Below are 26,644 nucleotides of genomic sequence, written 5' to 3'. Positions count from 1 at the left end.
CATAAAACATAGACGCATCGACAATCGACTGGAATTTCAGCGTCAAACTTTTTTTTGGTAGCTTAGCAGGACTCGTTCTTTTTTATGAGCTAAAGATTGTGTAGATGCCAGACTGTGGAGTGGTTTGAAACGACAACAGGGTTCACCTTACGGCCTATTATGGTATCTCCGTAGGCTGTGGGTGCTGAAAACAACCGCCAGAAGAGTAGGTGGCGCAACGGTTTTTTGTAAGTCGTCGTCAAGTGTTTATTTACCTAGGTTATCGAGAAGTCTGAGCAAATTTACAAATTATCCGTTTCATCAATAAAATACGCACATTTTCAGCAACTACACTGCCCATTTCTCATCACATTTTAATTCAGATGCTGATTTACATGTACTGTTTAGCTGAAATATGAATTCTAAAAACTTACAGCAATGGCGGTCAAAGGATTCTGTTCGTCCTGTTTATCACGGCAACCCCGCCCCCTCCCCTGACGCAAGCGGTTCTTAATACTGACCAATCACTGCCGTAACTATCAGCCGTAACTATCTGAAATTACGACGGATAGTTAGAAAATTCAGGAGGTGCACGTCGAGCTCTCCGTGGCTCTCCGAGGGCATTCCCCGTAGAGGAGGAGGACGTTCCCATGTGTCCGTTTTTTGGAAAACGGAGAAGCATATATCGGCCTTAAGGCTATTTGTGGTGTGTCAGCCTATGTGAGTTGTGTATTGGACTGGACAGGACTTAAATAGCGCTCACCGTTACTCCCTCATTAATGCTAATCGCTAATTGACTGGCCTACAGCGCATTCCTAACCAGAGACTGCTGGGAAATTTTACTTAAATTAGTGTGGAAGTGCTTTCAACTGGTCAAGCTGCTTTGGCTGCCATGCCCCATTCTGGTTTCCTTAAGACTCTGTCTTGCAGTTTATATAACACGCAACTTCTCAATTGTTGGTTGTTCGTTAACCTGTTCCGACACCTTATGTTATAGTCAATTACGCTGCACAGCTGCAACAAATTCCTCCCTGCTTATTGTTGTTCTATCAATAATTAGCCAGTGAAATGCTTTGTATGATCTAAACATTTGTTCTGTGTTTATCAGACATCTACAGACCATTTATCTAATAACAAAACTACTAGGCAACACTGGTGCCTTTAACACTGATTAATTTCTAACCAGGGTTTGTTGAGTCATCCTTTCTTGTAAGACATACGACATGCACTTGTTTGCCGATGTTGCATGCCAGAGATGTAATATAATTTGTTTTGTCCAAACCCTTTTGTCTTTTGCTGCAGGCAATAGCAATTCTCATAAAACTGCATATCCCTCTTGTCAGACAAAAGCCCTGTTCCCAACACAGCTGTAATACATTTGGTTTTTAGACACAGCCTTTTTGGTTTGCAGAGCCCTGCACTCCTCTCCCCATCTCCCCTTCATCCCTGTCTCTGTGTGGCTCATTTTTCCGGAAATTCAGACCTCCCAATGATAAGATTTTAATTTTATATGATAAATTTATAAGCTGCTGGTTTTGTATGCGGTTGACATCACCATTTAATAATATAATGATAATGTATGATTATGTCATAAGAAGCCATGTTTTGCATTGTCATCTGGTCTGTTTGACATCTGTCGTGAAAAGCAGAGTAGGTTTATGTTCTAATTCTCTTCTCTTTTTTTTCCCTGTAGCTGACCCTAGCATTTCCCAACCAATGGAATCAGAAGGTCTGGCAGAAGCCCAAAGTGGAGCTGCACCCACAGCTGAAGGTTAAAATCCCCCCCGACTCGCTTTCTCATTTGTTTTACCCCCTCTGTTCCATAATCCTTATTTACAATGACAAACTGAGCCTTGTACACACATTTACACACTTATCATCTGCTGTAACTTTTTATTATCAATCCAACAAACTAACTGATGGATGGACTCCTTTATCTCTCCATTAAGAATAGTGGTTCATGTTAAGTCAGAGTGAGGGAATATAGGCCTCCAGAATTGACCCCATTTAGACTCTAAATGACCTCCCTGTTAAGTTCTGTGAAGACCAGTTTCTTCTCAAGCCTGGTGTCTTTGGCGCTCCTGTTTCCCAAGTATCTCTGTGTCTCCCTTTTTAACAGAATCCCTAATTTGATTCACAGTCAATTAAAGGGACGGATTATGTTTCCCCCATGGGGAAGTTCTGCAACTAAAAGCCTGCCATGAACAGAGCTAAACCTTCTTTAAGCCAGCCCTCACGCTTCAGCTCGGCCATTGTTTGCTGATGGCCTTTGACTTCAATGATTGTAGACTAAGGAAGCAATTAAGTCAGAATGAAGCATTTGTCATAGTAGTTCCCTCCTCTTTGCCCTCCCCCCATATTTATCTCCCCCCTTTAAAAAAAGTTACCTTGAAACACATTTCTTCTGTCACGTTGGAATATTTACTGAACTGAGTAAGTTTTGAAGTGCTGCTCACCATGGAGGGCAATTGAACCCCAGGTTGGAAAAATTGGTCACACTTATCCACAACAAAATATTACTGGAAAATGCCCTTTCTGAATGGTCTCCACCAGAAACCACACTCCAGTCTCAATTTTGAAACAAGGGGCCCCACAGCCTTGCAGTATTAGGATTATTAATAACCACCGGATGAATTGTTTAATAACGTTTTGTGTGGCTGAGAACACTTATGTCAAACAGAATATTGCCTTTGAAAACCCTTGCAGATCATTATCTACATGAGTAACAGCTACTGTAAGTATGGCTTAAGAGTGTAGAGGAATGTCACGTGTATGAATCAGATTGTAATTTTAGGAGAAGCAACCACTTTGCTTTAGTGGTCCTGGGTAATACAAGCAAAGCTAAATGTGATGGTGCACCATGGAGACTGTTTTTGTTGGCCATCAGTTGTGAGCCGAGAGGAGTGGCACAGATTCGAGTTTCAGAGGAAGCTGCTTTTCATTACATCTATCTCTCAGGGAGAAGCTAATCAATCAAGCCTTGATATACGATATGACTCCATCGCCACAAGAGCCCCACGTTAGTCAAAAAATAGTTTGGCTTTTGACCAGGACTGATGATGACTGTATACCCCTTAGATTACTGAACCGTGAATCTGAAATGTTAACCTCCTAATGAGTTTTCTGCATATCTCTAAATGGGTTTAGGGGTGTCTGTCGATGGTGCAAGGGTTGTTGACCAATTGTACGCCACTCTGTCAGCACTTGTAGCTTTGTTTGGCGTCCCCCAATCATTACTGAACACAACAGTCAAACCCATTTGATTATGTGTGCCTGGTGTGGGCTCCATGGAATTATTCCTTCATCCCTCCTTTATTTGTTAGAGAAAAATAGACAGATTCTAAATGGAGGACAAGGAAGCTTAAATTAACCCCCTAAAATCATGACGTCATTCATCTCCACTGTTCTGAGCACAGTGCTCTACCATGGTGGGGATGGGCACTCGTTTCCTTGTTTCCATTGCGTAAGCTTTACCACAACTCCAGGCAGATGTTGAGAAAAGACAGGAGGGAAGTTGTGAAAGGGTGAGTGTGTCTATGCATGTTTAGATTATCTCATACATTGTAATCAGTAAAGGACATGGTGAGGTATGAGGGTCTTTAGGATAAAGGCTACATACTGTAAAATAGTCCTGCTGTCCTTTTCAGTGGGATCCAGACTGAAAACAGAAACTACCTAAAAAGAAGGCAAAAAGTTCAGTATTCTTTTATATGGAAAGCTTTACGAGATGGTACATTTGGAAATTGCTTTTATTGGGAAAAGGCAATTTTTGTTAATCATCACTTCCTCATATCAGTTCCAAGTTGTGTATAGAAAGGATAGTGTACAATAATTACCAACAGAAGACAATACAGAATGTTCATAACTGCAAACACCATTTTATTTTTGTACTTTTTTCTGCTATCAACCTTTTGTATGGATGTTTAGTGGAAGTTTAAATGTATAAAGCCTTTCACCAGCTTTTTGAACTGATGCCCTAAGCACAAGAAAACAAGATATATTCCTGACAGTTTAAGTGTATTTGAACCAACAATTTGTGTCGGCCAACAGCCTTTCTGGCCTTGAGGAAGGGGAAAAACAGCAAAGTGATTTAGTTTTTTTCCAGTTTTTTGGATTTCACTGTGGATTTCACTTCACCCTCTCCTTGGCCTTGTTGATGGCGTGCGCTGTTTTGGATTACAGTTTTAGGCTCATATTGCAAGTTGTGGTTTGGCAGTCTACGTCAATAAAAGGTCAGTCAGAATTAAATGTTACTCTACTGTCATCATATTGTTTAGTAATTGAGGAGGTAAAGGAATACAAGGAAACAATTCATCCTTGTCCTACAGTATGTATCTTACTTGCCGTAAGGTCGGGCGGTATACATATTGAAGCACGGACGGTAACGGTATACGATATAGTAGTTTTTCTAAACATTTATAGTCCATTCGTTTCAATAGAATGAAAATCCGCACCACCTGTCAAATAAATAAAAAATGCCCAAAAAGGGCATACCCAAAGTCAATTGAAAGCTGTTCTTGAACCATTTGTCTCTTTTGACAGGTGACACTCTGAAGTTATTTCCCCTGTTGTCAGGACCCCTGTAAGTCCTACTGTTTTTGAGTAATAGAAGCTTGAACACAAGGACATTCTTAACCAACAGGGACGTACACAGGGGGTGGCTAAGGTTGCCCGGGCAACTGCCCATTTGCCCTCCTCGAGTCAAAGTGCCCCTAAATTTAAACAGGCCCAGAATTTCATGTAGACCTAGATTGTAAAAATCGGCACCCGAAACATTTCATAAAGTAGCCTTATTCACTTCCAATCGATTTTTTGCCGGGGGATGGGGGGGTAAATAAAAAGGTATTATTTTTCATAATTGTTATCTCTAATGAAAGGTGGTATTTACAACGATCATATATTATAGTTAAATCCCCCATTGGTATAGCTGAAACACAAAAACTGATGCATGAACACATTGGAATGCGTTATCTGATTCACCAGAAAGAACTCTGCTTCTGTCAGCCATTTTGCGCCTGGACTTTTATTTTGAAGGTTCCAAAGTTAGCCAACATATTGGGTATCAGCGTCTGCAGAATTGCATTGGCTATAAGGCTAGCAAGCTCATTTCGAGAGCCAGATGAAGCCACTTTGAGTTGTTAGCAAAGAAAGAGAGGGGGGCAGAATGCACAGATTTTGGGAGCCACCTGGTTGGCTTTAGAAGGCTTTGGACAGAGCATTGAAGCTCCCATTGGGTCAAACGAGGTGTCAATCAAAAGGTCAGAGTGTAATGGCCATTTTAAGACCGTTCTATCGTAGATATTCAGAAGCTAACTGACGTTATGACCAATTGAACGTGAGTGACTGCACTGTTCATTTGGCGAAGTCAGAATGATGCAACAAGAGATCATGGCTATTTCTGGATGTAATACATTGTTTTGGATTAACTATTTTACATGGCTAGATAGTTTGGCCCTTTGGGAATGTAATCAGACCATTTTTGTTGGGATGTTTTGCATAACTGGACAGCTCTGAGCCGTATTAGGTAAGTAGAAAATGTTTCTTTCACGTTCTTGACATTTTCGTGGTCGGACAAAAACGTTGATTGTACCTGCTGTGCTGTTGCTACTCGACCTTGAAATGGTTTATATCAATATAATCATAAGACTCGTAGCTTTCCAAGGATGTATGGCATGTGTAGCAGCGTTTCCGTGTGAGACCTCAGGCCTGGACCGCTAAGAGGCAATCTCAACAAAAAAACATTTGTTGTATTCAGTGACGGCTGCTGGTGATTGGGTGGGTGGGCTAAAAAAGTGTAGGCTATAGAATCGGATATAGGTTGTAGGGGTGGCCGGTATACCGGTATGAACGCCAATACCGGTATGGCATTGTGCCATGATATGGATTTTGCCATATCATGGATATCACGATATATAAATAAATGTATTAAGTAAAGTGTTTCTGTTTGGTATAAAATAGTCAAGTCAAGTGATACAGCCTAGTGGGCTAGTTCAAATTTGTATTTGCATTTAAGCATGGACACTGCATGCATTGTGCCAGCCAATGAAAGTCAACAAACAAGCTAGCGCAACTCCCCTGTCAACACACCCATGTGGGGCCCATGTGGGTTGTATATGGGCTAGTGAGTGGGCCCCATATGGGCTGCCCACATGGGGCCCAGTCAGTTTTGTCATGGGGTTCCATAGGGGCCCCATGTGGGCAAGCCCATATGGGCTGAAGGTGGGCTTCGGGTGGGCCCTAGCTAAATCCCACATGGGCAACCCAGGTTACTCCCATCTAGGACCCACTAGCTGGGCCCCATGTGGGCTGATTATGGGTCCCTGATAGTACTACCCTATGGTGATTTTTGGGGCTTATTTTACAGGTAGCCCAAACAGTTATTTAAACAAGTTACAATAACAAAGAGACCAGTAATACAATTAATTAAATTTTTATTTGTGTTAGAATGCAAAAAAAAATCAGTAGCACAAACATAAATTCGGTACCACACAAAGAATGATCGAAAACTTGCATAAACCTTAACCTTATTTCACACATTAGATTTTTTTTTCATGTCTTTCAATTATAATTTTATCTATAAATGTTTAAATATTCCACATCATTTCTATTAGAGTTCAACAATTCCCTACAGTTCATAGTTAAGACTATTTCTTACTTTTCCACATCTTCATACTCCTTTAGCTGATTCATATACATTCAAGCCATCAGTGTAGTTCAGCTCCAAGTCAAATACTATTTTTACAGTTTTAAGTTTTTTATCGATGTCTTTCAACTTATTCATCATTTGATCAAGAAATGTTATTCAAACCTCTATATATTCAACTTTTTTTTTTTTTTTTTACAGAATGATGACCTTGAAAAACTTTATAAACCTTTATAGACCTTTTAAAAAAAAAAATCTTCATACTCAGCTATCCAGGTTACCTTTGAGCCTGTCATCTTGGTCTCATTTGAGATTCTCTATTAATATTATATCCTAGTGTGTGCAGTAATAATTGTAGAAAAATGAATAGCACATAATGCAATATAGACAAAAGAATCTAACCTGCCATTTGCAATTTTTTGCTGATTCAGAATTATTTCTCCCCATAAAATATAAAACTAATATCTAGATCTATATTTTTAGTATATACATCTAATTATTATATTATTAATAATATTTTTTGGGGGAAATGTTCTGTTAATTAAAACAAACTTTAAAACATTAAACAAAGTTTAAAATAAGCCAATGAAGAACTACTCCGAACACATTCACAACAACCTATTTAATTTATCCTAAATTGTACCAACATGTATACTTATTTATTTAAACCTGCAGTGTGTAGAATTTTGGGTTTTATTTCCTAGCAGATTTTGTAGAAAGTAATTATAATATCCATAAGTACATTTAATTTAGTGCATAATAGCTGAAAACAATGTTTTGAATTATTATTTTTTCCCTTAGAAGGGGTCTCATATATGTCCATATTTCTGCATATTTTGGACCAAGGCCTAGTGTCGCCATCTTGAAAGTGTCATAGTTGGAATGTCATCAGGTGCATTGTTTAAAATGTAGAATTGTTCTTGTCCTTGAAGGCCACTGTAGCTTGTTATTATTCGAAAGGGTTGGGGTTACCCAGGGAGTTTTGCATTCTAGAACTTAGTAGAACTTTCTTGATGATGTCATATTACACACTGCACCTTTAATAGGTCCTTTTATAATGTTTAAAGGTGCACTAAAATGTCTCGAAAAATGCTGAAATACTATCTAACGGGCCGAATTTCCGTGCATCTTGAGCTAAGTGGATCAATGAATGCATGTTATAGCTGACAAAATCATTGCCATAAATTGCAGAAAAATCTGTTACGAAGAGTTTCAAAATCTCCTCAGCATAGTCTAAATTGTCAGGAGAACATAAGGCAGGACTCAGAAGAATTCTCATAGACACAGATAGAAGTAAAAAGTTTCTGTACATTCTACTGGGAATATTATTGAGGAGAACAACAGGGCCAGTGTAAAGTAAAAATTGCCGAAGCTCTGTAGCTTTCCATTTACCAAATTCAAACATGGATCGTGGTTTCCTTGCAAAATTGCTAGGTATATATTGCCTGATAGACACCATATATGCAGACATTACAACAAAAAAGTGCATAGCTTGCCTGGATTTCTGCGGCCCCTTCAACCAAAGAAATATTAACTTGCGCATTGCGCCCAAGCACACAAGGTGCATATAATCTAAAACAAAACTGCTAACTAATCCTATACCCAGATCATTTAGGGGGGAGGCTGACAGTTGGTGCTGTTGATAGCCTTGCCTTTCAAATTGCTCGTCTGTCCTGAGCTCTGCTGATATTTCAGGATAAACCACCTTCCCATTAATGTACTGGCCTTTTTGAGTGCACCTCTCACACCCGTAATACCCAGTGTGGCCTTTGGAGCATTTAAGAAAGGCCCGCGCAGGTGCATCACAAATAAAAGCATCGGGTAATGGTACACTGAAATGTACACCATTGTACACAATACCTCTCTGAGAAACGGCTTTCATATCTACAATGAATTCTTGCAAATACTCTTGGACATTTTTGGGTTTGGACGCACCGGAGTACACTCCAATTACAAACACACTACACTCTGGAATTTCCTTAATCTTTCCCAGAATAGGCCACAGACTCATACTGGAGCTACGAAATAAGGGCAATCCATCTATATTAATTCGAAGTGTGAGAGTATCTGTCATATTTGCTAAATGTCCAAGAGATGTTAGTTCAGCTATGAGAGCATTTTCGATTCCAAAGTGGTAGTAGGACCCTCCATCCACAGCCGAAACATCGCAAGATCTGTCAGTAGACATAAGAGTTCTGGCATCCATTGGGATATCAAGGCCCTTCCTCCTTAGGATTTTAAGAAGTGCAGACAGCGCTGTTTGTGGTATGTTGAATTCTGAAGCCCATTCTGCAAGCCCACATTCATCATCATCATTATCCTCTTCCAAGTCGGAACATGCATCTCCATGCGAATCACAGTCACTATCACCAGCAGGCACCCAGTTTTCAGAATCCAAATCATCAAATGAGGAAATGTTGCAATCATAAAAGACAGAGGAATTCTCTTCAAAATCATTTGATGACTTCTCAAAACAGTTCTGATCACAAGCATCGTAGAAAGTATCCATGGAATCTTCTCTTTCAGAGTCCTTTAACAAATTATCTTGTGGGTATTCCCTTTCAGAGCGATCCTCATCGATTTCAGAGTCTTTTGCCAACAAATCATCCATCATCAACTCATTTTCAACAAGACGCAAATGTTCCTCCACTTTCGCTGATATTTTCCTCTTTTTAGTTCTTTCTGAACACGCCATTGTTTCTAAAAAAGAAGAAGAAAGTATTTAAGTTTTTAGCTATGATTAAAAACTGCTTGTTAAAACTAGTATTAATAGAACTTTTTTTAAATTTTATTTCATTAACTGCTCTTACAGGGACTACAGGTAAGTATTTAAAAAGTGACCTTAGCGACAAAAATACTTATTTTTAGTGTCAAATTACTCTTTTTAACATATATACACAGGTAAGTATTGCATACAGTCAAATTACATAAAAAAATTAAAATCCCAGATCAGTAATACCACATTTCTCCAGACTGAATAATCTATGAATTTGTATAATTACCTACTGTGTGTCTCACTGCTTTTACTTTAAACTTCTATGGATTATACTAATGAACTGAATTATCTAACATAACTAGTCTTTGACCCACAGCCATTTACTATATTATTTTCACACAGATTACAATTAAAGTTTTAAACACTGACAACCGCACACTACTTATCAAAACGTCATGCAATGCTGCTTTAACCTTCATGACTGGGGAACACCCAGAGGATGTGCCGTTAGCATTTACTAGCAATTAGCATTATCTTAGCCTGCTAAACAATACAGTTTTCACTCCTTATTGCTCACACAGAAAAGTAGTAGCTGTGTGTACAGTGTACACGACGGGCGAGCGAGCGAACGAACACACACACACTCTCTCGTTTGCCGTCTTTGCCGCGCGCGGGAGCGCAACGTTGTGTGTATGAGAGTGTGTGAGCACGCCTATACAGCGCTGACACACACACACACATTCTTCAGACTAATAAGATAATAAGTGAAAATAATATCCAGTCTAACAGAACTGCTATTACAACAAGAACTAATAATATCACCACAGCTAAAATCACGTTTATTTCTGGAAAAGAGTACGGCAAAGAGGCGAATTTAGCATGTTGAGACTATAGCCTAACCATCTCTCTCCTTCTCATGTGTGTGCCTGCTGCGCTCACCTCCTTAACTTTCTCCATAGCCCATCAAAAAAGAACCAAATCGTCCCTTCTCTTCAAAACAACTACACAACATACTCATCCAATTCGAGAAAACCGGAGGGAAGGCAACAGACAAGAAACAAGCACAAGTGGAAAAAGCAGACAATAAATTTTAGCTTGTGCTACAGCTTGTTTTAACCACTTGCTAACTAGGCCTGTTTGACTGCCTTGCTAACAAGTTTACAACCAAATCCTTCCAAACAATATATGTAAGTCAACCACTCAAAATAAGCTCAAAACATGCTTGATATTAACTTAATAAATTGGACTTGTATGTTCAACACCATGCTTTAACCAGGTTTAATTACCATAGCTAGCTGAAAGCTGCTAGCTAGTTAGGCTGAAACCTCATTGGTTTACGTTCAAAACTGGCTAACCGAACACTCTCCAAAAAAGCTTTTAGTAAACCTCATGCGTGAAAAATACATCCCCCGTTTAAGTATACATAGAGGCAGATTCTTACCTGTTTTTTCGTGTTAAACTGATGGTGTCTGAAATCCGATCGTCATGCGACTGACTGCTGCAGAAGTTATCAGACAAAGACGCTCTGACGTTGGTACTGGTACTGAAGGCGGGAATTTTTTAGGCGGCAAATTCAAAAAACAATATATTTTTGAAAGGCGGCAAAGTGACGTTTTTTTTTTTGCTCCGTGATGGGGTGGAACTGGGAAACCTAGATAGTACAATAATATAATAAAATAATAGTAAATGTATTTTATTACAATATTGTCTGTTGAAATTCATATTTTGTCTTAAACCACTATTAAAGTGCAATGGCTACACTTCTAAATAGCTAAAAAGCCTGATAAAATTTGAATAAAAAGTGGAACTAGCCAGTGACTGTTGTTAAAATAAGCCTATAACAAAAGCATCCATAATCAATTTTGAATATCTTAAGAGTGGAGCCCAGCTGGAACCCACTTATGCCCATGCGTAGTTTAGCCCATCTTATGCCCATCTACTGCCCATGTGGGGCCCAACAACAAAGCCCACTCTGAGCCCATGCCCAGCCTAAGCCCATCTAGCCCAAGTGAGGCCCATGTGGGGCCCAACTAGACGTGTTTTCAGGGTCCAGAGGAAGCAAACACTCATTGGAGTAAACTGCTTTTGTTGGCAAGTGTAAGCAAGCTTTAATGTTGTCTGAAAATAACGCCAGTGGGGTTGATTTGCCGGACAAGAAAAGGGGGGCTCTTCTGTCGTTTGGAAAGGGTTTGGTTTCAAGTTATCCGACATCGACCGACAAACAGTAGCCTACTCTGTAAATTGTGACCTTGAATTGTGCTAGCCAAAGGTGGAAACACTAGCAATCTTTTTCACCACCTGAAAGCCATGCATGTGCGCAAATATGAACAATCAGAATGCGTTTAACAAATCCAATGTCAGGTTGGTTAGAATGTTGAAATGTTTATTGTAGGCCAACAGAATCGAATATTCAGCCATGTAATAATTGTTTATAGCTAACTCACTACAACTATTTAACAGAGTTTTCTTGCAATCCCATAAACGTAGGCTACTGTTGAACGCTAAAGTCGCTCTCCCGTGGCAAAGCACAGCAAAAGTTGGAAAATTCAACTCATGCGACACACCGGAATTACCCAATCCGTCCGAGTGTGGTAGATTAGCTGCTGCAGTGCGGATTGCATTGTCATGATTTTAAGAATAACTAAAATATTGTGATATATACCGTTACCATCAGTGCTTACGAATTATACCGTGATAAACATTTTGGGCCATACCGCCCAGCCCTAATAGGTTGTGTAGGCTATAGAATCGGCTGTAGGCTATAGGCTACATTCATCAATAGTTCACGCTGCAGCAAATGCAGAATTACATCCGAGATACAAAGTTAGCTCTACAACAACAGAAAAGTGAATTCTTAGCTACACTTTGCCAGTCCTTTCTCTCAAACCAACTAACACAAAACATACAATTTTGTCATTTGTCCTTTTATGTAATTTGAACATTTGGATAGTGACAGTCAGTCGTTACAACGACTGCCTGAACAGTTGTCTGAGACGTTGTAACGTCTCTCTGAGACATTACAACAGTCTCAGAGAGATTCACAGCTCCCAACACATGAGAAATCTCAGACTAGAGAGAACATAGTTGGAGCTCTCCTTGTAGTCATGACAAGGGACGTTTACCCAGTACTTTCTCCTGACCCCGAACATCTATTAAACCTGACAAATAGACACAATCTACTCTTGTTAATATTAGTAGTCTTATTAGTATCCAATGACTAGTTATATTGATTTGTGAAAAGTTATATTGATTAGTGAATAATGTAAGTACACAGGAAATCCCAATTTCCTCCACAGTGGGCTAAATGAATTTAGCCCAAATGGGTGACAAATCAAGAGGGCGTGCCAGACACCTGTCACTCACAAGTCCACACTCTTGTACAGTACTACCCCTGGCTGTCATTGGTCAAAAGTCAGTGTCCTTTGTGCTGAATAAATTAAGCCCAAACCAGAGCCATAGAAAAAGAGTTGCGACACTCCCATAGACTCCCATTGTAATCGAAGAATGCGGAAGTAATGCGTGTCATGGGCCGACCCATAGTTCCAACCAGAGCCATAGGCTGTTTATCAATCCGAAGAACGCTAAGAACGTACTTGTGTTCTTGAGGAGAACGTTCTTGCCAAGTGTCCTTGTGAGAATGGTCTTGCAAGACCGCAAGGACAGAGAACGTACCTATCTTGATTGAGATGTGTGTGTGCTTGGCTATTGCGCAAACTCAGCTCATTAAGGCAACGGTATGACAACAACACTGGCATTATCAGCGCAACATTTGATAAACCTTTGCTGCCTAGTGTAATAAGGTCATGTAATAAATGTCAATAATAACAAGTAGCAGACATGATACAACACACCAGTTACCAATTGATATGATGTGTTAATATTGCTTTAAATTTAGTTGGTACTGCTGTCTGTTCGGCAGAAAACCATTCAACTGGTTGAGAGCGGTGGGTCTTTTGGAACTATAGAGAGCTACATGAACCACGTTATCACTTGTCGATGAGATCAAGGAGTGTCACAACTCTCTTTCACTATGGCTTTGGCCCAAACTAGCAGCAAATCAAGGCCTCAAAGCCTGTCACACACACTATGAAGATGAATGGTAGCTGATGCGTTTGTTCTGGAAAAAATAAGCACAATAGTGTGACTATTTGGTGTTGCTGCTCTTGTTGCCACCAACATTTTAAACAATCTGTTTTTTTATAATGATCTAATTATCTTGATATAATCCCATGATCTATTCAATACTAAAGACCACTGCAGTGAAATGAAGAGAAAGAGAAAGAAAGGAAACCATGTATCACAGGGGACACTCAAGATGAGACAGAGCACATGAAAAGGAAATTATTGGGCAGGAGCTTATGGAAGGTGTAGCTTTGTTTGATGTGTTCCGCCAAGGTGGAAATGGGACCCATGATGGTGCTTTAGAGGAGGCAATGACAGGATGTGCATCACTTCAACACTGAGGCATGTCTGATACTAATCTCTGGAGGTAAGTGTAAGGGAACTGGCAAAGGCTTACAGGGGGAATGGGAGGAAGATGAAGAGCAGTGAGAGAGAGAGACATACAGACAGAATGAAAGATGAGAGAAGGGAGCTCAGGCAAGTCAAAAAGCAGAGTAAGTAAAAGTGAACAGGGAGAGGGATGCTGGGCAACAGCCATATCTGTGATAAGGATGAGACGGAGAGAATGCGCCAGTGAAAAGGGTTTTGGGGCAGGTTCTCACAGGCATCTCAATCTTTCATTAGAGCAGCAGCATGACCATAACCTCTCTGGTGTGAGTTTTTCTGGGTATGCTCCATCAGCTGTCTAAAGAGCTGCCTACTCTATGCACTGAGGCTAACTTTCACAATCAAAAACTGTGAACACAACACAAAGTCTAGCCTACAGTCTCCAACCACTCAAACATAGACACCTGCAAAACCAACACCATACTGACTCACACCTAATTACTCACAAGGGGAGTGACTAAGATTATATTTCCTACAAAACTCCTTGTAGAGAGTATGGTATCTTTGCTATCTTTACTGCCAGAGGGCTGGCGTAATCAGGTTATCAACTCCTGGGAAGAGAACATGTTAGGTCATGTACAGTATTGTAGAAGATGCCTTGATCAAAGATGTATGTCCTTGCACAAACAAAAACATACTGTAAAATAGGGGTGAACGGTATAGAAATATATCGGTATGAATTTGGCCTACGATATGGATTTTGACTACACCGTGCTAACTGCGGTAGAGCCTTCCAGAAATAAGATTTGTCACAGCCACATTCACACCAGGCATGGCTTACAATTACCATACGGAACATTAAGAAAATATTGCAACCGATCTACGCAAACATCGCAAGCATTCTTCCGCATCCCTTATTGCACAGATGGAGTAGAGCATAGTTTTGGGCTTTATCGTTCGGTTTGATGAGACACAACTTATGACACAACTTCCAACGTTTACAGAGACTTAAACGTCAAAAATGCAGCATGGAAGAGTATAGCCATGCAAGCAAAGATACCAGGTTGGTTAGAATTGTGAAATGTTTATTATACCATGGTCTGGGTGAATACTCAATTCTGATTGGCTGTAGGGGTGATAATGTACACATGATTGGTGGCTATAACAACATGGAAGTACAATTACAGTTATTTTAATGCTGCTCAACAACGAAAACGGAGATTGCCAGTAGTAGTCTCTAGATACCGCTTATTTTGTCCCTAGGGAAGGTGAAATGTTGCTAAATCTAGCGACATTGTTGCTAAATTGGCAACACCATCAGTTATCTTGTTATCTTCGGGTCATTCTGACCCATCAGTCATTGTGACCCACCGTCGTATTGCGACAACTTGACCTCATACAAAAACAAAGTGAAGCATTTTCTTTTAACCGTTGGGCTGTCTCAGACCCCCCACATTGCGGTTAAAATAAAATTATTTTTATTTGTTTTTGTATTGGGTAAAATTGGGTAAACACAACGATGGTTCGTTATGAACCTTTGGGTCATGTGACCCGAAGGCAGCACAAGGGTTAACCTGTAAACATTTGTATTGTTGGTGAACGTTTACATGGTTAATTATGAACATCCCTAATTTAAACCATTCTATTTGTTAAATGAATACCACAGAGCACAATCAGTTTAGCCCAGTCCAACCCCATAGCCCACACTCGGTTTTGAGATCTCTGCTTTCTAAAACAAACACACAATCTAAATACACAATCATTCCCATTTCCCTCTATCTGGTCAAGAGGGAAGGACAATGTTTGTTCCATAGAGGGATGCAGCTTTCTCAATCTGGAAGTGGCAGCCATTTCTCAGTAGTGCTTGCTCCTAGAGTTCATAGGCCTGATCCACTCTGAACCAATCAAAGATAAAGGTTAGGAGTGAGTGACTGTGTGTGTGTGTGTCTGTGGCAGCCTGGTCTCTGACCAGTCAAGTCCTGTTTATTGTTCACTCCTGAATGAGGGACATCTGGACTAACCTTCAGCCTAAATGAGGCATCTGGAGGGAGAGAGATAGAGTAGGTTTATTTAATGGTTAGAGTTTGAAAGAGAGAGATAGGGGAAGACACGTTATTAGGTGAGATGGGGGTGTCATTTTGCCTTGCATATTATTTTACCATAGCCGTCTGATGTTGAACTCTTGTACCTAGACAGTGATAAATAATAATAATAATAAAGAGCACCATTATGTGGCTTAAGTAGCATGAGGTGTTTTTTTATGTGTCTTTTATCTGTCAACTTTATACACAAGGGAAGCCTTCTCAGAAAACAAACTCCCATTCACAGGCAGCCGTAGACCTTAACCAGACATTCTAAACACACTATTGATTTTCCTACACTCTACTCTTCCCCAAGATGACTTCTGTGGTACTTCGCCTTGATAAATTGTATTTCAATAAAACTGTTCAAAACGATTACAATGAGTTTAGAAGAACAAAAACGCTTCAGTAGTTTGTCAAATGGATTTCTTGACATACCTTTCTCCTTGAACCTCCCTTACCTTTAGCCGTTTTTATCCCTCTCTTTCAATCACAGGCTACTACTTAGAGTTTCAGGAGCCAGTCAACAACATCACCATTGTCCAGGGTCAGACAGCCACTCTACACTGCAAGGTGATGGGGAACCCACGGCCCACCATCCGCTGGCTAAAGAATGATGCTCCAGTGGTTCAGGAGCAGGGCAGGATCTCCATCAGAAAGACTGAGGCGGGCTCCAAGCTCCGGATTCAGGACCTGGACACCACTGACACAGGGTACTACCAGTGCGTGGCATCCAACACTGTCAAGGTGATATCTGCCACAGGGCTGCTCTACGTCAAGCTGGGTAAGGCTTCTGGTGATATTTTCATGTCTCTTAAAGAATAATTGGCCTTTCATCTACTAGGACATCCATCTTTCTTTTTCTGTCTCTCTCACTTCCATTAAACACCTCTGCACCCTTCCCTTTTCAGCAATGGGGTAAACACAGAACCAGTTGTTTGACCTACATTGGTCTGAATGATTACATAACTGTTCATTGTTACATAACCGCGCTCCTGACCATGCCCAACCAATAAAATAAAAAACAGCTGTAAATAAAAAGCATACATTGGAATTTCCTTATAGAGGATGTAACTTCTGTGTCAAATACGCACGTTTAGCGCAGTCCAATTATTTTAGACTTATTATGTGTGCAAGCACATTCATCTGTTAAAACTGTTATAGGGCCATCTGCTTGATGTCTTAGCACTGAAATTAGATTTATCAATGGGCCTCCCCGAGTATAAATCTTCCACTTCTCAGCATTACAAACAGAATTCCCTTCACCCACTGGGCTTGGGAGTTGGACAACCTCCTCTGTGTTATTTCTCCAAGTTAGTTAAATTAGTCAGATGAAAAAAAGCTTGACAACACTTACATTAATGTTACATTGATTACCTTAAAACCTATACCTATAATACTTATAGCTATACCTATAGTAACAATATCATAGTTGTTGCATGGGAACTGCTAAATAGTTTCTCTGCATTACGGTTTAGACAAGTGGTTACACAAGTGAAACATAGTATGGGGGAGGTTGTGCGTTCATGGGGTGGGGGAGGTTGTGCGTTCATGGGGTAAGTGTATGTTAACATTGATCGTGTTTTGGGAACACAACCTTAAACTGCCCTTAAACTTTATAGCATCACCACTTACCCCTACAACTCCCCCCCCCCCCCCCCCCCACTGTGCCTTCTTATACTTTTTTAAATAACCCATACCTTTAATACTTCATACCATTTAATTGCATACCAATTCCTATGCACCTACAATGTTTTTACAATAGGTATTTATATGTAGATGTTAATGTACACTCAATGTTAAGTGTTGCCTCTTATTTTTTCTGACAGTTTTAAGGCGTCTGTCAATATAAAAAGTATAAAGAGTAAAGAGTAAGATTATAATACCTAGTGACAAGCTTGTCATATTTACACTCCACCTCTCTTTTAATCCACAGGGCAGTCACCTACACATGGCCCTGATGATGGGTAAGTATTATTACTTTGTGTGTGTTTGTCAGTGTCCTTCATATGGCAATTCCTTGTGTTTATGTACTTTTCCATGAGCAGAACACACCCATACATACACATGCTCACGTTGTAATTACAATTATCAGTGCCTTTGGACACACTACACAATGGGAAACATAAACTTAAGATATAGCCTTAACACTCTCCTTTTTTATGCTTAACCCCAAGTTACAAAAAGAACCAGGAATAGAAACCTTTCTTTGATGTCAGACTCTAGTGGTTAGGTTGATTAGGTTGGTCTAAAGTGGAAAGAACGCTGATTCATTGGCTGTTGTGACCAATAGGTCACATTCTCACTTGGCTTGTTCATCAGTGTGCTAACAATGAAGTGAACCATTCGAAAGGGCCTTTGTTAAAGACAGGATGCATGCCAGACAGGCTAGAATTAGATTTGCTTAAGAGTCCAAGCCCTTTCATCAGCTTGCGTTTTTTCTGTGTTAGTGTTTTGCTAAGCCTGTGGGGTCAGACATTATTGAAAACACACCCCATCATTTTTTAACACTTCACCCACGTCCACCCTACCACTTGCACACACACACACAGAATTTCATTATGTTATAAACACACTTGCACACTCTTCACAGACGTGTGTTTCTAACACAACGGACAGTTTGGCCGGTAAAAAACGCCTTACTCTGTTTCCTTAAGACAAGAAAAGCTCAATAGGCCTTTAGTCTCAGCCGGCCTTGGCCCCCAACATCTAACCTGTAACTACGTACGCAGCTCCTGATGACTGTGTGTGTGTTCCTCAGTCACTGACACTTACCCTGTAAACCCCCCTCAAAGTTACCCCCCACACACATGTAGACACTCTCAGCCTTCCAACCCACCCAGTTACCAGAACCCTAGTTGTTGCTCTTGGCTGATGCAGCATCCTAACAAAGCTGGGGCAATAATTGGAGGTGAGGAGTTAAACTGTGAGGTAGAAGGGCTGACAAACAGAAGTTGCTGCCCGCCATCAGTGCAGCCAACTCCACCCGAGACACCTTTATGAAGGAAAAACTAAAGTTATATTTTGGTGTGGGCCTGACCTTGTCTAATGTCCCGGAGAAACTGGAGAAGAACTGGCAGTCATACTCAGTTTAGTGTCCTAGTTGTTCCTACCCATGGTAAAATAAATATGGGCATGTCAGAGGGGACATTCTTGAAACAGCGTGCAAACAGTGAAGCTGAATGGAGCATGTGAATGAGGCTGTGTGGAACAGAAAAGTTCTAGAGGGTGGTTTTGACGGGAAACCTTTCAAGCGCACACAATGGCACATGTAAAAATGTGTTTGGGTATTTCTGACTTGGTGGATCACAATGTCTGTAGTTTATACACACACACACACACACACATGTTGGAAAAGCATCTTTGATTGTGCCTCACCGCCACCATTCCAGTCACCAATGTGGTTAATTTGATAGCACGCCAATCCTCTTCACCTCTCTTCCAATGTCTGACTCAGCTGGATCTTCTAACAACCCCTTTAACCCTCGTGCTGCCTTCGGGTCACATGACCCAAAGGTTCATAACGAACCATCGTTGTGTTTACCCAATTTTACCCAATACAAAAACAAATAAAAATAATTTTCTTTTAACCTTCGCAATGTGGGGGGTCTGAGACAGCCCAACGGTTAAAAGAAAATGCTTCACTTTCTTTTTGTATGCGGTAAAGTTGTCGCAATACGACGGTGGGTCACAATGACTGATGGGTCAGAACGACCCGAAGATAACACAAGGGTTAATTAAGCAAACGTGCATGAGCTGTTGCCTTTTGAAGTAAAACATGGTAGGCGGTATTAAAGAAGCTAAACATAAATAAAGTAGGAGCAACTTATGTTGGGAGATGGTGAAAACTATGATTTTGTGGGACACTTTAAGCTGAACTTCTAGACGGTCATTATCAGAGAGACTTGTAATAAAATGTTGGACCTGTAAGATTGCCCTGAAGGCAACATTTCTGATGAGGGGGGCAGGTTTCCATGACACTTGCTCCCTAGGCTACTAAAATGCAGGACACAGGATAGTTTAGGGCATGGTCATAAATACCAGACTGGTAGAAGGTCTTTGTTTCTCCCAAGAGCTCCATTATCTCTCAACATCACCCTATTTATTTGTGTCCAGTCCTATTTGAGTTAGGACAGACCGGCAGATGGTAACAATACACATCAATATCACAAACACACAAGCACAAACTTTATCTGGAGTTTTCTTCTTCCTCGTGTGTTAAGAAGAATTTGCAAACACCCATGAAAGGAGAAGGAAGAGCAGCATTGTTAAGGCTTGGTTAAGTCAACTTTGGCAGAGCAAGGGAGGATGTCACTGTTCTTTCCACTCTACAAATAACCCTTGGTTGTATATGGATTTTTTTCTGGGTCGTACTCAGGGGCACAGTAGACTGTCCTATTGCATACTTTACTCTTTACCCTTTTCTTAATGAGAATGTTGTGTTGGACAACTTTCAGTCAGGTTTCAGAGCACACCATAGCACAGAAACAGCACTGCTTAAGGTGATTTGTTGTTGTTCGGTGATTCTGGGAGTCGTCCGTTTTAATATTACTTGACCTCAGTGCTGCTTTTGATACTGTTGATCATGCTATCCTCCTGGATCGTCTCCAGCAATGGGTTGGTATCCAGGGTGTGGCTCTACAGTGGTTCCACTCTTATTTGAAGGATCGAACCTTTTCTGTCAATATTGGAAATATTTCTTCCTCTTCAGCAGCGATTACATGTGGAGTACCTCAAGGTTCAATCCTGGGTCCAATTCTATTTTCTTTGTATATGCTCCCTCTGGGCTCCATTCTCCGTAAACATAATATACCATATCACTGTTATGCTTATGATACACAGTTATACTTACCGTTAAAACCAGGTGATACCAACCCCTTTTTGATTGCCTTAACCCTTGTGTTATCTTCGGGTCATTCTGACCCATCAGTCATTGTGACCAGGGTTCTAAATTAACTTTTTTGATCACCAGCCAATGTAGCTGGTAACTTTAGAAAGTTACCAGCCAATCAGAATTTCCACTAGCCAAATTCTTTCCGGTGAAAATAAGAACAATGATTTTCACTGAATGCATTTGATCATTTTATTAACATTGTTGGCATGAACAACACAGAAAATTAAGTAAAATGAAGCACAGAAATATGATTCAAGGGTATGTGAAATCACCAACACGTGACTAAGTAAGGACACGATTTTTTGTAAATGGCTAAAACGTCCATTCGTGTCATGAGATTGACTCCTGCCCATGCATTTACAGTAACGTTTTGTCCTAAGCAGGCATTAATTAAACTGACCTCATATACTCTTTATTAAGAACAGTGTATTTACATTACAGAAGACTGTGTCAGTAAGCAACATATTTTTTCTTATGCGTGGACTAACGTTACATGCGGCAATCCTTACAAAACATGACAACATTTTCATTGTCAAACACAAGCCATTCCCGACCCGTCAGCCATTTGGCATTACATTTTCTTTTCTTTGTTTCTCTAGTGCTATCAATATCCTCATCCCCTGCCTCGTTCCTCTTCTCGCCCCCAGAAGTTTGTCCTAACCACCGCCGCATTAAGTTAACTTTTTACTTTACTTTACTACTCTAGCTAGCTCTTATTACCTCCTATGATCCGCTATGCTTCGTTTGACTTCTTCCTTGTGTTTTCTGGTGGACGCTCCGTTCGTTTCCATGGTTTCTCGCGCCGGTTTCACTTCAACTGCGCGCAGCCAATGGGCGTATAAAACGTTATCACGTAGCATTACGGCACAGTGTTCATGGGAAACCTATCAAGTACTGCCAGGCGGATAAATGACCGAGAACCATGCAGAGAACAGAGCCTTTTGTATCATTCATGTAATGCCTCATGTATCACCGGCCAAACTGGCTAGTGAGTTTTTATTAATTGTTAATTTAGAATGTGTTAATTGTTAATTTGTTAATTGTTCATTTAGAACCCTGATTGTGACCCTTGAGAACTTTACCGCATACAAAAACAAAGTGAAGCATTTTCTTTTAACCGTTGGGCTGTCTCAGACCCCCACATTGCGAAGGTTAAAATAAAATTATTTTTATTTGTTTTTGTATTGGGTAAACACAACGATGGTTCGTTATGAACCTTTGGGTCATGTGACCCGAAGGCAGCACAAGGGTTAAAGATATCAAGTACTGGATGGATGAAAACTTCTCCAACTTAATAAGAGTAAGACGGAGGTGATCATATTTGGTACCCCCAGATCGATTGATGATTTATCAACAAAAAAAATGGGCCCCTTGTCGACCAATGTGCACTCCCATGCCAGAAATTTGGGTGTTATCTTTGATTCAGCACTAAAATTTGACAAACAAATTAATTCTGTTGTCAAAGGTAGTTTCTTTCATTTCAGGACTATTGCAAAACTAAAATCTTTCCTCTCTTTCAAGGACTTGGAAATTGTTATTCATGCACTTATATCGTCTCGAATTGATTATTGTAATTTTCTGTATTATGGCATTTGTCAATCATCATTATCACGCCTGCAGCTTGTCCAGAATGCGGTTGCTAGAATGTTGACTGGTAACAGGAAGAGGGACCATATCTCCCTGATATTGGCCTCTCTTCACTGGTTGCTAGTCAAAGAAGAATTAATCTTAAGGTGTTGTTACTTGTTTTTAAAGCTTTACATGGATTGGCTCCATTGTATATCTCAGATATTATTATGCTGTATCACACTTCCAGGCCCCTTAGATCATCAAACCAGTTCCTTTTAGCCATTCCACAGACTCGGATGAAAACAAAAGGTGATCGTGCCTTTTCAGCTGTAGCCACTACTCTGTGGAATAACCTGCCAATTTTTTATCAGGTTATCCCCCACCACCGAGACATTTAAGTCTTGTCTTAAAACGTGTTTTTATTATTTGGCTTTCGAGTCAGTTTAGGGTCACTCGTGCTTACTGTAATTGTGTTGTTTGTCTGTTGTTCTTATTGTATTTGTTAGTATTATTATTATTATTATTATTATTATACCTTTGGATTCCCTGGATCAAGACGAATTCAACGCACCCAATTGCGTCATTTCCGGTTATTTGGATTTTCCGTTATTTCCGATTTTATCAAAAAGCTTAGAAATGTTTCACAGGTCACAAATTGTGTTAAATCATCCCCAGATTTTGCACACATGATCTTCAGACCAAGCCTCACAAAAGTTATCTAATGTATTTTTGATTCTTTAAATCGTTTTTCAGTTACAGCAAATCAAAGATGGCAACGTAGCCTCCAAAAAGGAAGTGAGGTCATATCTCAGGGAATCCTTGCTGCATTGACATCAAACGTGGTACAGGGACTCTGGACCCTCTTCTGAGGATGTCCAAACAATTTGGTGTCATGTGACCACTGGGAGGGGCCGCAGAAAGCAAAAATGCGTTTTGGCCAATAACTGTTGATTTGTTTACCTTAAATAAGTGATTCCATTGTCTTGTGATAACTTGGGAGATCCCATGTCTGACACGTGTTAACTTGTGATACCAGCCAAATTAATGCAGCTGCCATTTTTAAATAATTGTAAAGTTTTTCTGCTACCCCTCCTTTCAAAGTTTGTCCAATCACCGTTTTTGACACAGATTATCTTCAGGAAGTCACACCACTGACAATAGCTCACTGGGATAAGATGGTCTCCTGTGAAGTGCAAGGTCATAGGTTCAAATCCAGCCACAGCCTTCAAGTCTGTCATGATACTGATTATATGTTTAGTGAAACAGGAATCCAGGTACATCACAGTAGCGGTCTAGCAGTATAATCATAATGGTCATGTTTCATTCTGAGGGGATTTCTACTCAAGAAGAGCCAGAACTATTTCGCTTTGTAGATAAGAGTCTGCTAGTCAGCGCATCGGATCTCTTGAATTGTGTGTTTAGGAAACCTGACATGAAACAGAGAAGTCAGTGGTGTAATGGATAAGACACATGTAGTCAAGTCAGAAGGTTGTAGGTTTGATCCCTGAGTCTGCCACATAATTTTGTATTCATAAATTTGTAATAAATACAATTTATACTTTTTAAACATGCATACAAGAACAATTTACAACTTTTTTGACAACAAAATCATAGTTATTGTTATGTATGATTGCTTTTTCTGAACACAAACAGATATTTCAACCGAACTGGGTGTGTCGCATGAGTGCAATAGCTTGTTGTGACCTGCTTGTTGCACAAGTGCCATGTAGACCATGTCCTGCTCTAAAATGCTTGGCCCCTTCATTGCTGCTTGCAGCTATATTTAGGGGCAAAGCAGCGAAGCTGCGAGGCACCTATTGTTATTGTTAGTTTTATTATTATTAGGGGTAATAACAATTACCTATTGTTAAGATTTTGTCCGTAAGGAGGAAACCTATTGTTATTGTTAGTATTATTATTAGGATTCCTCCGTGGGGAGGAAACCTATTGTTATTGTTAGTTTTATTATTATTATTCTAGTCCCATGGGAGTCAATGGCAGCCCCTAGAACCATACGATAACTTTTTGTGAAATTTGGCACACTCATTAAGGACAGTCCCTTCTATATTTACACCAAGTTTCATGTCTCCCATTAGACCACTCTAGCACCACCAATGGGTCAAAGTTGGACTTGTGTTTACACACGCAGCTTTTGAACCGTATGACTGATATTCAAAAATGAGGTACCATTGGATTCCCTGTATCAAGACGAGTTCAACACACCCTATGACGTCAATTTACGGTTATATAGATTTTTACGCCATTTCCGGTTTTATCAAAAACTTTTGAAAGCCTACTCCTCCTACAATTTTTTTACAATCTTCCCCAGAATTGGCACACATCATCGTCAGAGCAACCCTCACTCAAAAAATATTTATATATTTGATTTTCAAAATCGTTTGTCCGGTACAGCCAATCGAAATCGGCAACAAAGCAGCCAAACAGGAAGTTGGGTCAAATGTCAGCAAATCTTTGAGATATCAACACCAACCTTGGTATATCTGTGGAAGACACTACAACATGTTACCATGTTCAAAGGCAACTTCATATCTCCAAAAATTATTGATATGAAGCAACTCAAATTTATTGCTAACACTAAAATAATGCTTTACACATCCGCCGGTCTAAAACTGATACTCTGATTCAATCACAAGTTCATATGAAGACTCTTGAGAATTTTTAGTACACAAATCTGAGAAAAAGTTGACTGCAAGATGAAAAATAGATTTATTGTGAATATTTGAAAAAAGCATGCTTGGCTAATTGCTACGGATATTTCCAATGAAATGTCTCCCCTTGCTCCTCAGCGTGCGCGCTCCACATTCTCACACACTCAGCCTTTCCCTTGACACACGCGCGAGCCTAGCAAAATGCACACACATGTCAGGACATTGTGGGCTGGACCAAAGCCCCCACTGATTCCTTGGCTTGAAGCGAAGGCCCTTGTGGATCTTGATGGTATTGCATTTTAGATTTTGTATCCCAATGGTAAGTCTGCAGCATGAATATAATTGGTATGGCTTTTTCCAAAAATCCTCTCTCCCTCTGCTCCTCAGCGCGCGCTCCACATTCTCACACACACATTCTGTTCCCTTGACACACGCACAAGCTTGGCAAGACGCACACACAGCATTTCAGGACATTGTGGGCTGACCAAGCTCTCACTCACTACGCCCTAGAGGACCTTGGTGTCATTGCATTTCCGATTTTGTATGCAATGGTAAAAAGTTCTCAAAATCCTGAAACATTGATAGTATAGGCCATGAGTAACTACCACACCACAAATGACACACCATTACCCATAGGTGGCACTACAGGCCAAGCCCTGACGCACAAAGATAAAAGGCTTTCTGGAATGGGTGGGCTGACCAAGCCCACACCCTTGGCTTGAAGTAAAGGCCCTTGTGGATCTTGATGGTATTGCATTTCAGATTTGGTATCCCTTTGGTAAGTCTGCAGCATGGATTTTTCTATACAGTGACAATTTGTGAAGAATATACATTTTTCAATGGTTTGCAATGTTTGGAGGAATCCACCATATTTAGGGGCCAAGCAACGAGGCTCCGAGGCACCTATTGTAATTGGTAGTATTATTGGGTGTGCTTTGCCTTCGGCAAGGGCACAACCTTTGTTCTCTCACATATATATTATTATTGGGTGTGCTCAAGCCTTCGGCGAGAGCACAACCTTTGTTCTCTCACATATATATTTATTATTATTTATATTTGCCCCCCTAAATCTTTGTCAATATTTGGCCTACATAGACAACCTAGGTGTCAAAAGTTTCGTCTTGGTAGCGATTGAGTTGCTTGTATTTTTATTTACGTTCCGTTGCATGGTTTAGGCTGAAGTTAAGTTTTTGTGGCGAAAAGTGAAGCTAACGGTGGTTAATTTGCTAGCCACAGTCACTGACGTTACTAACGTCACTACGTCACTAACGTCACGAAAACACGCGTGACTACCTTTGGCAGAACATTCATTTCGCATCTGTTAACTTGGGGGATAGCTAGGCTAACTATAGCTTTACTGCAAGGCAGCTGCAGAAACGCCACAAGCAAAGAGGCCAGGGTGATAACTATTTACTCATTTTACTTTGTGATATGACACACAATTGTGATGTGTAATGTACAATATAAGCTGATATTATTAAGGAAGTACATCTACTTTCCGAAACAGTAGTCTACTATTTCACTGAAGTATTAGCATCATGACATTAGCCTGTGTTGCCCGGGCAACAAATACTACAGTGGTCTATGATATATCTGTTTTCAATCGTTAAAATAAACATTCCTCACATATAAATTTTCGTTGTA

General features: G+C 40.2%; 1 protein-coding gene across 3 annotated transcripts in view; it reads left to right on the top strand.

The window, feature by feature from the left end:
- The window catches only part of ror2 (receptor tyrosine kinase-like orphan receptor 2), a 118,376-nt gene that overhangs the window by 76,964 nt on the left and 14,768 nt on the right, over positions 1–26,644 (top strand). For 2 of the 3 annotated variants that reach the window (XM_062484423.1, XM_062484422.1), the window contains exons 2-4: positions 1,673–1,750; positions 16,365–16,652; positions 17,805–17,835. In XM_062484423.1, the coding sequence (XP_062340407.1) occupies positions 1,673–1,750; positions 16,365–16,652; positions 17,805–17,835 (397 nt within the window). The remainder of the gene's footprint in view (positions 1–1,672; positions 1,751–16,364; positions 16,653–17,804; positions 17,836–26,644) is intronic. The other variant, XM_062484424.1, reaches the window with a different exon arrangement.

Source organism: Osmerus eperlanus, chromosome 18 (genome assembly GCF_963692335.1).
Source record: "Osmerus eperlanus chromosome 18, fOsmEpe2.1, whole genome shotgun sequence".
Classification (NCBI taxonomy): domain Eukaryota; kingdom Metazoa; phylum Chordata; class Actinopteri; order Osmeriformes; family Osmeridae; genus Osmerus; species Osmerus eperlanus.
Note: the sequence above shows the minus strand (reverse complement) of the source record. Positions and strands in the feature narration are given on the sequence as shown.